This window comes from Nannobrachium achirus (assembly GCF_963921795.1).
Source record: "Nannobrachium achirus genome assembly, chromosome: 7".
In the NCBI taxonomy this organism is placed as follows: Eukaryota; Metazoa; Chordata; class Actinopteri; order Myctophiformes; family Myctophidae; genus Nannobrachium; species Nannobrachium achirus.
The window spans coordinates 62,429,644-62,444,398 of record NC_137816.1 but is presented as its reverse complement, the minus strand read 5'-3'; the positions used below and the strand labels follow the sequence as shown (position 1 = coordinate 62,444,398).

Below are 14,755 nucleotides of genomic sequence, written 5' to 3'. Positions count from 1 at the left end.
TTTTGAATGGTTTTACAGTGGAAATGTGGAGTAATATAGCTTCAAAGTTGCCTACAACGCACATATTTTAGACACTTTCTCTGGACTTTGTGCATTAACCAAAAAACTTCCTTCATAGGTTTGTTCACCATTCCAATTGGTATCAACTAACAATGTCCCACTCTACCTCTGATAATAGTTTTGTAAGGTTTTACCGTAGAAAAGTGGAGAAATATAGCTTCAAAGTTGCCTACAACGCACATATTTTAGACACTTTCTCTGGACTTTGTGCATTAACCAAAAAACTTCCTTCATAGGTTTGTTCACCATTCCAATTGGATTCAACTAACAATGTCCCACTGTACCTCTGACAATAGTTTTGTAAGGTTTTACAGTAGAAAAGTGGAGAAATATAGCTTCAAAGTGGCCTACAACGCACATATTTTAGACACTTTCTCTGGACTTTGTGCATTAACCAAAAAACATCCTTCATAGGTTTGTTCACCATTCCAATTGGAATCAACTAACAATGTCCCACTGTACCTCTGATAATAGTTTTGAATGGTTTTACAGTGGAAATGTGGAGTAATATAGCTCCAAAGTTGCCTACAACGCACATATTTTAGACACTTTCTCTGGACTTTGTGCATTAACCAAAAAACTTCCTTCATAGGTTTGTTCACCATTCCAATTGGATTCAACTAACAATGTCACACTGTACCTCTGACAATAGTTTTGTAAGGTTTTACAGTAGAGAAGTGGAGTAATATAGCTTCAAAGTGGCCTACAACGCATATATTACTTTGGCTATTTCTCTGGACTTTGAGCTTTAACCAAAAAACTTCCTTCATAGGTTTGTTCACCATTCCAATTTGTATCAACTAACAATGTCCCACTCTACATCTGATAATAGTTTTGTAAGGTTTTACAGTAGACAAGTGGAGAAATATAGCTTCAAAGTGGCCTACAACGCACATATTTTAGACACTTTCGTTGGACTTTGTGCATTAACCAAAAAACTTCCTTCATAGGTTTGTTCACCATTCCAATTGGTATCAACTAACAATGTCCCACTCTACCTCTGATAATAGTTTTGTAAGGTTTTACAGTAGAAAAGTGGAGAAATATAGCTTCAAAGTTGCCTACAACGCACATATTTTAGACACTTTCTCTGGACTTTGTGCATTAACCAAAAAACTTCCTTCATAGGTTTGTTCACCATTCCAATTGGATTCAACTAACAATGTCACACTGTACCTCTGACAATAGTTTTGTAAGGTTTTACAGTAGAGAAGTGGAGTAATATAGCTTCAAAGTGGCCTACAACGCATATATTACTTTGGCTATTTCTCTGGACTTTGAGCTTTAACCAAAAAACTTCCTTCATAGGTTTGTTCACCATTCCAATTTGTATCAACTAACAATGTCCCACTCTACATCTGATAATAGTTTTGTAAGGTTTTACAGTAGACAAGTGGAGAAATATAGCTTCAAAGTGGCCTACAACGCACATATTTTAGACACTTTCGTTGGACTTTGTGCATTAACCAAAAAACTTCCTTCATAGGTTTGTTCACCATTCCAATTGGTATCAACTAACAATGTCCCACTCTACCTCTGATAATAGTTTTGTAAGGTTTTACAGTAGAAAAGTGGAGAAATATAGCTTCAAAGTGGCCTACAACGCACATATTTTAGACACTTCCTCTGGACTTTGTGCATTAACCAAAACACTTCCTTCATAGGTTTGTTCACCATTCCAATTGGTATCAACTAACAATGTCCCACTCTACCTCTGATAATAGTTTTGTAAGGTTTTACAGTAGAAAAGTGGAGAAATATAGCTTCAAAGTGGCCTACAACGCACATATTTTAGACACTTTCTCTGGACTTTGTGCATTAACCAAAAAACCTCCTTCATAGGTTTGTTCACCAATCCAATGGGACTCAACTAACAATGTCCCAATGTACCACTGATAATAGTTTTGTAAGGTTTTACAGTAGAAAAGTGGAGAAATATAGCTTCAAAGTTGCCTACAACGCACATATTTTAGACACTTTCTCTGGACTTTGTGCATTAACCAAAAAACTTCCTTCATAGGTTTGTTCACCATTCCAATTGGTATCAACTAACAATGTCCCACTCTACCTCTGATAATAGTTTTGTAAGGTTTTACAGTAGAAAAGTGGAGAAATATAGCTTCAAAGTTGCCTACAACGCACATATTTTAGACACTTTCTCTGGACTTTGCATTAACCAAAAAACTTCCTACATAGGTTTGAAGTGTCTAAAATATGTGCGTTGTAGGCAACTTTGGAGCTATATTACTCCACATTTCCACTGTAAAACCTTACAAAACTATTATCAGAGGTAGAGTGGGACATTGTTAGTTGATACCAATTGGAATGGTGAACAAACCTATGAAGGAAGTTTTTTGGTTAATGCACAAAGTCCAGAGAAAGTGTCTAAAATATGTGCGTTGTAGGCAACTTTGGAGCTATATTACTCCACATTTCCACTGTAAAACCTTACAAAACTATTATCAGAGGTAGAGTGGGACATTGTTAGTTGATACCAATTGGAATGGTGAACAAACCTATGAAGGAAGTTTTTTGGTTAATGCACAAAGTCCAGAGAAAGTGTCTAAAATATGTGCGTTGTAGGCCACTTTGAAGCTATATTTCTCCACTTTTCTACTGTAAAACCTTACAAAACTATTATCAGAGGTAGAGTGGGACATTGTTAGTTGATACCAATTGGAATGGTGAACAAACCTATGAAGGAAGTTTTTTGGGTAATGCACAAAGTCCAGAGAAAGTGTCTAAAATATGTGCGTTGTAGGCCACTTTGAAGCTATATTTCTCCACTTTTCTACTGTAAAACCTTACAAAACTATTATCAGTGGTACATTGGGACATTGTTAGTTGAGTCCCATTGGATTGGTGAACAAACCTATGAAGGAGGTTTTTTGGTTAATGCACAAAGTCCAGAGAAAGTGTCTAAAATATGTGCGTTGTAGGCCACTTTGAAGCTATATTTCTCCACTTTTCTACTGTAAAACCTTACAAAACTATTATCAGAGGTAGAGTGGGACATTGTTAGTTGATACCAATTGGAATGGTGAACAAACCTATGAAGGAAGTTTTTTGGTTAATGCACAAAGTCCAGAGAAAGTGTCTAAAATATGTGCGTTGTAGGCCACTTTGAAGCTATATTTCTCCACTTTTCTACTGTAAAACCTTACAAAACTATTATCAGAGGTAGAGTGGGACATTGTTAGTTGATACCAATTGGAATGGTGAACAAACCTATGAAGGAAGTTTTTTGGTTAATGCACAAAGTCCAGAGAAAGTGTCTAAAATATGTGCGTTGTAGGCCACTTTGGAGCTATATTACTCCACATTTCTACTGTAAAACCTTACAAAACTATTATCAGAGGTACATTGGGACATTGTTAGTTAAGTCCCATTGGATTGGTGAACAAACCTATGAAGGAGGTTTTTTGGTTAATGCACAAAGTCCAGAGAAAGTGTCTAAAATATGTGCGTTGTAGGCAACTTTGGAGCTATATTACTCCACATTTCCACTGTAAAACCTTACAAAACTATTATCAGAGGTAGAGTGGGACATTGTTAGTTGATACCAATTGGAATGGTGAACAAACCTATGAAGGAAGTTTTTTGGTTAATGCACAAAGTCCAGAGAAAGTGTCTAAAATATGTGCGTTGTAGGCCACTTTGAAGCTATATTTCTCCACTTTTCTACTGTAAAACCTTACAAAACTATTATCAGAGGTAGAGTGGGACATTGTTAGTTGATACCAATTGGAATGGTGAACAAATCTATGAAGGAAGTTTTTTGGTTAATGCACAAAGTCCAGAGAAAGTGTCTAAAATATGTGCGTTGTAGGCCACTTTGGAGCTATATTACTCCACATTTCTACTGTAAAACCTTACAAAACTATTATCAGAGGTAGAGTGGGACATTGTTAGTTGATACCAATTGGAATGGTGAACAAACCTTTGAAGGAAGTTTTTTGTTTATTGCTCAAAGTCTAGAGAAATCGTCTAAAATATGTACTTGTAGGCCACTTTGGAGCTATATTAATCCACATTTCTACTGTAAAAACTTACAAAACTATTATCAGAGGTAGAGTTGGACATTGTTAGTTGATACCAATTGGAATGGTGAACAAACCTATGAAGGAAGTTTTTTGGTTAATGCACAAAGTCCAGAGAAAGTGTCTAAAATATGTGCGTTGTAGGCAACTTTGAAGCTATATTTCTCCACTTTTCTACTGTAAAACCTTACAAAACTATTATCAGAGGTAGAGTGGGACGTTGTTAGTTGATACCAATTGGAATGGTGAACAAACCTATGAAGGAAGTTTTTTGGTTAATGCACAAAGTCCAGAGAAAGTGTCTAAAATATGTGCGTTGTAGGCCACTTTGGAGCTATATTACTCCACATTTCTACTGTAAAACCTTACAAAACTATTATCAGATGTAGAGTGGGACATTGTTAGTTGATACCAATTGGAATGGTGAACAAACCTTTGAAGGAAGTTTTTTGGTTAATGCACAAAGTCCAGAGAAAGTGTCTAAAATATGTGCGTTGTAGGCCACTTTGGAGCTATATTACTCCACATTTCTACTGTAAAACCTTACAAAACTATTATCAGAGGTAGAGTGGGACATTGTTAGTTGATTCCAATTGGAATGGTGAACAAACCTATGAAGGAAGTTTTTTGGTTAATGCACAAAGTCCAGAGAAAGTGTCTAAAATATGTGCGTTGTAGGCAACTTTGAAGCTATATTTCTCCACTTTTCTACTGTAAAACCTTACAAAACTATTATCAGAGGTAGAGTGGGACGTTGTTAGTTGATACCAATTGGAATGGTGAACAAACCTATGAAGGAAGTTTTTTGGTTAATGCACAAAGTCCAGAGAAAGTGTCTAAAATATGTGCGTTGTAGGCCACTTTGGAGCTATATTACTCCACATTTCTACTGTAAAACCTTACAACACTATTATCAGAGGTAGAGTGGGACATTGTTAGTTGATACAAATTGGAATGGTGAACAAACCTATGAAGGAAGTCTTTTGGTTAAAGCTCAAAGTCCAGAGAAATAGCCAAAGTAATATATGCGTTGTAGGCCACTTTGAAGCTATATTTCTCCACTTTTTTACTGTAAAACCTTACAAAACTATTGTCAGAGGTAGAGTGGGACATTGTTAGTTGATACCAATTGGAATGGTGAACAAACCTATGAAGGAAGTCTTTTGGTTAATGCACAAAGTCCAGAGAAAGTGTCTAAAATATGTGCGTTGTAGGCAACTTTGAAGCTATATTTCTCCACTTCTCTACTGTAAAACCTTACAAAACTATTATCAGTGGTACATTGGGACATTGTTAGTTGAGTCCCATTGGTTTGGTGAACAAACCTATGAAGGAGGTTTTTTGGTTAATGCACAAAGTCCAGAGACTGGGCTTAATATTTATGACACCAGGGTACTTCATATATGTGCATAAAAGGGACAAGGACGGAATTCCCTTGCAAGTGTGAATCACGCTGCGGCAAAGGACAGCATTAATTTGCAAGGGTCTTGGCCGTAATGGTTAGATAGATAGATTAGATAGATAGATAGATAGATAGATAGATGTCAAATATCATGAATATTCAAATATCATGACTATTCAATCAAAATGAGGTCACTGATTTTTTTTTTTTTTTTTTTAAGTTGCTGTCAATGATTAGCCAATTAATTATTATTATTATTATTATTATTATTATTATTACCCCTACTGTTATTGTTGGATTATAGTATGAGGTAAAACCAGTGGTACTCACATTCATTACTTGAGTAAAAGTATAAATACTGCAATATAGAAATACTCTGTTACAAGTAAAAATTCAAAATGTACTTGAGTAAAAGTACAAAAGTATTGGAATAAAAGTAAAAGTAGAAAAAGTAAAAATAGGCCTACTAATGTTTGAAAATAGCAGATCTACAAGCTGAGAAAAAAAGAAAATACTCTGGTAAATTAAAAGTACTTGAGTAAATAATTAGTTACTTTCCTCTGGGTAAACCCATAGAGTTATAGGGTAAAATGTAGAGCTGCTTTGTGTTGATAAAACAGACTCAAAAGATACGTTATGTATCTTTCAGGACCATTGCCTGCTTTCGTCACAGCCCCAGCGAGCTCCTACGGTAATTACTACATGATGCGCAGCGAACTTTGGACGTCGGCTCACTTCACCTCCCGTTTGGCAAAGTCGGATGGCTTCACTCCAGTCTATGTGCACACCATCACCTTTCCAAAAGTGATCAAAAAAATCTAATAAAACCTTTTATTCCATTATTATAATAACAGTTCATCAAATTTCGAGCCGCATCCTAGTATTGTTTCTCATGCAATCCATTCAAACCAGAGAAGGAAGCAGCTGTTTTCGCTACTGTATTATATTATTATGATCATCATTTAAATGTGTTGTCCAAACCTTTGGTCCGTGTCCTCTTCCGGGTATCTGTCCACCACGTTAATGATGTCCAGACATACCAGGCCGATGCTGAGGATCTTCTTCTCTGCCATGGTCTCTGTGTGTGACAGTGAACCGATTCCGAACCCTTTGGACTTTGGACCACAGAGCTGTCATTATCTGATCTGTGTGTCTTTAGCACAGCATGGTTCGGCTTTGTTTTACGGAAATGACCGAGCTCACCCGAAAACACACACACGCGCGCGCGCGCACGGTGCACGTACACACACACACACACACACACACACACACACACACACACACACACACACACACACGCACACGCACACACACGCGCACACACACACCACTATACTTTTACTTTAAAGGAGTAGTTCACCACTTTTCAACCTGTCTTCAATAGGTCCTCACTAATGTTCATGATAAAATTTCAATTTTTTTTTCTACTCAGTCCAAGTCTCCTAGGAGAGCTGTGGGAAGTTCAGAATCCATCGTCTTGTGACATCATCATTCTCCCCCCCCCCAAAAAAAAATTAAACAATATTTTTGAAAAAAATATTTAGATTTTTATTATCGCGAGAACAATGGCTTCCACTTTAAAATTGCAACTTTTCAGGAATAGAAAGCCTGCAGTTTCTATAAACTGGATTGGCAATCGATGATGTCACAAGACGATGGGTTTCTGACCTGCCCACAGCCCTCCTCTGAGAGAGAGGGAAAAAAAGCTATTGAGTGAGTGAGGACCAATTATATGAACATAGGTTGAAAAGTGGTGGAGTGCCCCTTTAAGTAAAAGTATGCAATGTCAAAATACTGTTCCAAGTAAATGTCCAGAATACAAAATAGTAGGCTACAAAAGAATATTGGCATCAAAATGTAGCCTACTTAAAAGTAGAAAAAGTAAAAGTACTCACTATGCAGAATGTCCCATTTCAAGTTTTCACATGTACAAACATCTTCTGTAAATAGCAGATCTACAAATAAATGTAGTGGTAGCTTAAAGCTAAAAGTAAAACATTTGGATCCAAGATGTGGATAAGTACTGTACTTAATTTAAGTCAATCTACTTATAGAGAAGACATTTTGGTAAAAAAAAGTAATTGTGTTACATTAACTTTGGGCAAAATGTGTAGCAGTATTTTGCTAAAGCGGCCTCGCGATAATAGGCCAATGTGACATTGTACATAATGATCGAGCAGTCACTTTATATACATCAAATACCCATAACATGCATAGGTAAAGCAGAATAAAATAACGTGCCTTCGTTACAGAAAAAATAAATAACAAATACACACCCCTTCACAGAATAAATAAATATATCTTTATTTTTGGATATAGTTTACACATTTGGCGTCTGTAATCAGTCGTGTAATCAACATGGATTCATCTACAGTATAGGCCTATACACTGTGGTATTTGAACCTATGGGCCAAAATTGTGAGTGAAAAATATAATATAATATATAGGCCTACCCTACAGCAAACTGTCAGTCCAGCAACTAAATAATAATAAGTGCAGTGCTCACACTATACTACACGTGACCGTGTTGAGTAAATGATTTGTGTGAACTTTCCCAATATGGCAAGGTCTTATATTCTACAAAAGTGATTTCAGTGACTTTATACTAAGTGCAATTATATTCTATTAAAATTGTTATAATTTACACAAGGCAAATGCCCACAGTGGAGATAAAAACCAAGGCACAAGCACCTTTTAATGTATCATAATAATATGCATATTACACAACCGCTTACCGAAATGTTCTAGCAAAAACAAAAGCCACAACTTTGTGGTGTTTATTAGCATTGCTATGTTACAACTAACAGATCTCCATTTCCCCAGCGTGATAATGTAACACTATATGTTCAGTCAAACAGCTACACAACTAGTCCCATACAAAACATGTACAAGTGGTTCCATAATCCAGTGGTTCTCGACCTATGGAGGGGGGGGAGGGGTTGGCATCCTCAGATGAAACTGAAGTGACAATTTAAGGACATTTAATACCTTGAAAAAAGAAAGAAAGAAAAGACCATTACTGCATTAAAAGTAATCAACAAACAATGCTATAAAATGGGTCAAACATTGGCCAAACAATATAAGAGGCACAAAATGTGAAAATAGACTATGTACTAGCTGACAACACCTTGCACTTATAGATCAATTATTTTCATCTGTGGAAACAAGTCAAACCAAATGAAATGCTTTAACTCCCACATTCCAAGTGCTTATCAGGAGGGGGGTCCCCAGTTCAAATATGATTATTTTGCAGGGTCCCCTGTTCAAATATTATTTTCTGGGGGTCGCGGCCAGAAAATGTTGAGAACCACCAATATAAGATTACGTTGAGTTCAACAGCTACACAACCATTGCTATATTTTAATGTACATGTGGTTCCATAACCTAACTACAATGGGAAGGTCTAGTGCCCCGATATAATTACATTCAACAATGTTTTAAGAACCACTGATTCAGAAGGCATTTGTAGAATGGGCATCAGGTCTAAATGGGTTTTAAAGAGGCCAGTGCATAGACTGGATGGTTTAAGATCAGTCCCCACACCAATGCAACTCCTTGCAACATGCAACAACTTGAAACTATTATCCTCAATGGCAGTTGGAGGGAGTTGCATTGGTGTGACATGGCCTTAAAACAGTTTTGTTGCAAGGAGTTGCGACTAGGCATTAGTGTGGTTTGGCCTCACTGTCAACACCATCAGAGCTCAAGACCAGAGTTCTGAGTTCTTACAATATTCTGTGCTTTTATTTCCGTGGAGCCGACCCACCCTTAAATCTGACAAAAGCCCAGATAACCCACACTGTAGCGCACATTCACTCTTACACGCACATACAAACATTATATTGACCATATTATTAGTGTGCTTGGTGGGTGTCTGCTGTGATTTTGTGCAGAATGTAAACATTTTGGCCTTCCTTTTAACTTGACATGGGGGTTTCCGGTCTATTTTTGCAGCATCCAGTGGAGTTGTGGAGATTAAGGATCATTTGGGGTTTATTGAACGTTCTGCTCGACTAACATACAAGATACGAGTTTTACAATAATTTGTCTTTGCTGAACGAGGGGGTCACGTGACAAAAGCGTAATATAAGCAATTAAGGTATTCACGAACCGACTGCAAATATTTCACATCAAATGACATGCCGTGTCAGATAAAATAATATCTCCACATTAATGGTCAAACAGCTGTGTTTGGGTAAAGTGATGATAATATAAGGACACATTCAAGTAGCTGCCATTCTGACCATGCATAAAGTCACCATACCAATTTTTGATTGTATTGTGTTGTTCTAAAAACATGTTATTTTCTTTTTGAAAAGTTCATATTTTGGAGCTGGTTTGTGCCCGAGAGCAGATGAAATGTATAGGCCTGTCACAATTAATACATAATCGTCTAATCGCAGTTATTTGACATAATCGCAATTATTTCGTCATAATTGCCATAATCGTGACAGCCCTAGAAATGTATTCAAAAGGTAGGTCACACAGTGCACAGAGCAATGACTGCTCAGCACAGCAGTTATTAATATTATATTTATCTAACATGTACTACACCACATATGCAAGCATATTTCACTGTCATTTCTGAAGGCTTAACGTTTTTTATACACCATCGTTCAACGTAGTACAAATCAAGCATGAACCCACGGAATGCGTCCGAAATTCCATTCCAACATTCTATTCTGTGTTCCAAATTTAGTACGCAAGACCTTTTAGTATGTCTAGAACATGGAATTCATACTCAATTTGGGAAATTACAGAATGCAACATTGCAACAGGAACCTGCACATGTAGTACCTCTGCTTTGTCACAAGATGGGGCACTTTCCTAACATTCCGCCTGGTCTGATTAGTATGTCTGAAATTAAACATACACATATTGTGTATGCAGTGAGACTCACAAAGGTATGATGGAAGAATACCATACCGATTGGTATGTAGCTGGGGATGGGGCATATGAAAATTACATGTCACAATTATTGTGGCAGAAATAATTGTGATTAACTCAACTGGTGCCAAAAAAAAACCTTTGTAGGGCTTCTCCGCCATGCCCGAGGAACCCAAAGATTTAATAAGCTTTAATTAAAAAAGAAACTCCGGGATCGGTTTCAACACGGACACATTTGGAGACGGATCGATTAACATTGAGGCCGCAAACCGGAAGCGGATAGTCCGTCCTCTATTCCGGCCCGTTAGCTTTCAGTGTAAACACCACGGCTTACAGATAGAGAACGGATGGATGTATTTTCAAAGTTTCAACGGATTTGAGAAGCTGATGGAATACCCGCACACACGATGCATAGCAGTGTGCCAGTGTCCGATCGCGCACGATGGAAACTGGATCGCGCCCGCGATAAAAGGGAGAAGAGAAGCCAGGCAGTGAAAGACAGAAAAATCTTCGGTTTCCTCGGCTGTATACAACCAATGAGTTAAAGATTTGCTTAAAACCTAAAATGCCACTTTTGTCGACCACTTGAGCCCCATGCAGCATCCCTATTCTGGTGGGAAAGTTTGTCCCAAAAATAGCAGATCTACAAGCTCGCTGTTTTTGGCGAATCGATTTGTCTAGAGTGAAATAAGAGGGTACCAAATTGCGCAATCTTTAAAGGTCTGTTTTATCAATTATAGAGGGTTTAAAGGTGATACACCATGCATTTAAAAAGTATTTGTCATATTGTTTATGTCCCAAAAACGATTTTCAAAAGGTTTGAGGCTAAATTACCACTCCTGAATATAGAGAGCCTCTCATTTTTGAATGGCTCTTAGAGCATTTTCAGCTGCAGTACCACCTTTGGCAGTACCCCCCCCCCCCCAAAAAAAAAACTTCAAAAACGGCCGTTTATGATGTCACAAACGGCAGCAAATCTGGACAGCCTGTTTTGAGAACCCGTGGGATGCTTTTAACCTCCACCTTCCCAAAACCAGAGAAAGACAACAGTCTGAAATGGGACTTTGTGAGGATAGAAGGTGCTAGTGGGACCCCAAAAAAAGGTTTTAAAATAGGAAAAGTGAATTTTCATGGTGTATCACCTTTAAGTGGTACTGAATTTTCAGCTCAGCAAAAGCTAATTCATCCTATGACCTATTATATCACGATAAACCATAATGATCACCGTCCCATCCCTCATATGTACAGTAGCAATAGCATGCAGGGGTCATCGTCATGCTGGCTCATGGTGGACGTTTTGGTCAAAACATTTTTTTTTTGCCACGGACATCCAAAATGATTGGACAATAATATTACCAGAAACAAAAAGAGCTAGCTAGTTGATGAATTGAATACCAAGGACCCCAATGGAAACAAGACCGCAACGTTTGGTGCAATCCTTTTAGACAAAGTGTTTTGACTGTACTCGTGCCGTTTTGCATTTCTGTCTAATAAAATATTCAGGTGTGAAACTCTGAAAGTGTTCAAATGGAACGAAATGGACCCTTACGGGTCCCATTTGTACACTCTTAAAGTTATGGGGGTCCTTGCAAATAAAACATTTGAGAACCACTAGCACCAGCGGACTCAAAATGTGCCATAGTGTCGTATAGTAAACATATTTTGATGAAAACCTGGAGACTTGACGTTCAGTAATTATTAGGTCTTATGATCAAAATAAGAACATTATTATGGGAGTGTAAAAAAGAAAATCGAAACATTTGCCACGGACAAGACCGAGTCTTTCCCACGGACACATTGGTCCGTGTACGGACATGTTGATGACCCCTGGTAGCATGTGGTTTAGAACGCAGCTCCATGTCTCGCCAAATATGAACTGAAGGAAGGAAAGAAACTAACAGAATATGAACTGGGTTGCCGCCGTTGATCCTTTTAACAACATTTGCTCTTGTCTGAGGCCTCTGTGAGGTCCGGGTTGCCGCCAGCGGTGCCGTTGGCTCCTCCCGCTCCGCGCACCGTGCCGTCGGGGATCCAGGACTTGTCCACGCAGCGCTCCATCCTCTTCATGATCAGGTCCAGCAGCACGTCCACCGAGTGGCTCACGTTCTGACCGTTGGCCGCGCTCGTCTCGAAGTAGGGGATCCTGATGGGAGGAAAGGGGAACATTATGATTGTTTATGGAGGACGATGGACCACAAAACTGTACGAAGATGCAGTGTCGCGGTGTGAAACGGTGCCGCTTGATATGACACTACAGTTATGATTGGCACTCTCTGGATTCATCTATAGGAATGATTACTATCACAATATAGACAGAGCTATTTAATGCTGTTAGTGAAAGAACACTAGCAATGATTACTATCACAATATAGACTATAGCAATGATTACTATCAAAATATATACTATACAGTAGCAATGATTACTATCAAAATATAGAGCTATTTAACACTGTTACTGAACACACACTTTATAGCAATGATTACTATCACAATATAGACTATAGCAATGATTACTATCAAAATATATAGCTATTTAACACTGTTACTGAACTCACACTATAGCAATGATTACTATCACAATATAGAGCTATTATAGAACCGTTATTGAACTTTGTTTTAACCAAAACACATCACTTAACCTAACTTTTAACTATTTCAGAAAGCTTATAACCGATGTATGAACAAAACTATGTGTGAAGGTCCTGGTGGCAGTGTGCACCAGGCAGACACACAGATCCTCTTCTAGACGGCTAATCTCTAAGGAGCCACGCTTTAAAAGCCAACTGCCCCCAAACTCCACAAAGTGCAACATGTTTTTACAGTACACAGACTGGTCACTAATACTATGTCACTCAACAGAATCATGTCAGGGTATATAGTCTTAAGTAGGCTCTTAAGACTTTTACAAACATTTTCTTGAGGCCCCCCAACTAACAGGCAAAGTGAAATCCGTTTGTACTAATTTTCAAAGTTTCAACGGATTTGAGAAGCTGATGGAATACCCGCACACACGATGCATAGCAGTGTCCGATCACGCACGATGGAAACTGGATCGGGCCCGCGATAAAAGGTAAGAGAAGCCAGGCAGTGAAAGACAGAAAAATCTTCGGTTTCCTCGGCTGTATACAACCAATGAGTTAAAGATTTGCTTAAAACCTAAAATGCCACTTTTGTCGACCACTTGAGCCCCCAGCATCCCTATTCTAGTGGGAAAGTTTCATGTCAGGGTATATAGTCTTAAGTAGGCTGTTAAGACTTTTACAAACATTTTCTTGAGGCCCCCCAACTAACAGGCAAAGTGAAATCCGTTTGTACTCATTACAGGTGTGTCCAGAAGCTCTCGGAGGGAGCAGGATATTTCACAGAGGCGTTTCAATATTTGCCTTTCGAGGAGGACCAATCTAGTCCAACACTCTGCCGCATGGACCAGGGCAAACAAGACACGCACAGCCACGGCCCTCTTGACAAATGTTACCAGGGAGAGGCTCGAGACGGACACCTGGTCATACTTTCATCCATCTGTCTGTCTATCCGTCTATCTGTAGAATAATCAATCTGTCTGTCCGTCTATACAGTAGTAAGTCATCCTCTGTTGGGGGGAATCTCATTTAAGTCCAAAACTGTTACTTTTCAGGATTCAAAAAATATATAAATGCAAACGTTGCAGATCTACAAGCTCGAAACAAGCTTGTGGATCTGCTACTTTTGATGTAGTATATGATCAAGAAGGGCGTCATTTACCCAAAAAAATAAAAAATAAATAAATAAGAAAACAAACACACAAAGTAAAAATATGGAAATAAGGTTTCTGCCTGCATTTTTACTATGTCAGCGTAGGTAAGTATCCGACTGTTTAATTAGAACAGAGCATCGCGATGGCCCTCGACGGGTGTTGACACGATGTGATTTCTGCCCAGTGCTCTGAATGCCAAAGTGAAGAAATTCAATCAAGCGGGAACACCCTTATGTTCTTTTTTATCTACAGAGTCTGTATGTCTGTCTGTCTGTCTGTCTGTCTGTCTGTCTGAATGTCTGTCTGACTAGCTGTCTATGTTTCAGGGAGAGGTTCATGGATATATGAATGGATATATATGGGATTGGGTAGGTATCTGTCTAGATACCTACTCCCATACTTCTCTGTGTAAAACGGGTACCATACTTTTCAGTGTAAAACAGGGGTCCTCAACGTTTTCAGGCCAAGGACCCCTTAGTTGAGAGAGAGATGAAGCAGGGAACCCCACATAACCTTTCCATAGATTCTGGATTCATGTCAATTTGTGTTTTCAAATATTTAACCACTTTAGCCGTCATCACCTAATAAACGTGACCTTTTACTCTGTACTTAGTCTGCACTTTTTCTCCTCTA

At 38.3% G+C, this 14,755-nt stretch overlaps 2 protein-coding genes across 5 annotated transcripts in view; both read right to left on the bottom strand.

The window, feature by feature from the left end:
• The window catches only part of khk (ketohexokinase), a 30,887-nt gene extending 24,256 nt beyond the window's left edge, over positions 1–6,631 (bottom strand). For all 3 annotated transcript variants that reach the window (XM_080729891.1, XM_080729893.1, XM_080729892.1), the window contains exon 1: positions 6,484–6,631. In XM_080729891.1, the coding sequence (XP_080586017.1) occupies positions 6,484–6,575 (92 nt within the window). In that variant the 5' untranslated portion in view covers positions 6,576–6,631. The remainder of the gene's footprint in view (positions 1–6,483) is intronic.
• Positions 6,632–7,781: 1,150 nt separating this feature from the next.
• rab27a (RAB27A, member RAS oncogene family) overlaps positions 7,782–14,755 on the bottom strand; it is a 34,525-nt gene continuing 27,551 nt past the window's right edge. The window contains exons 6-7 of one of the 2 annotated variants that reach the window (XM_080730814.1): positions 12,289–12,532; positions 7,782–8,490 (exon numbers count right to left, since the gene is read on the bottom strand). In XM_080730814.1, coding sequence (XP_080586940.1) covers positions 12,322–12,532 — 211 coding nt within the window. In that variant the 3' untranslated portion in view covers positions 7,782–8,490; positions 12,289–12,321. Of the gene's footprint in view, positions 12,533–14,755 lie in introns of both variants that reach the window. The other variant, XM_080730813.1, reaches the window with a different exon arrangement.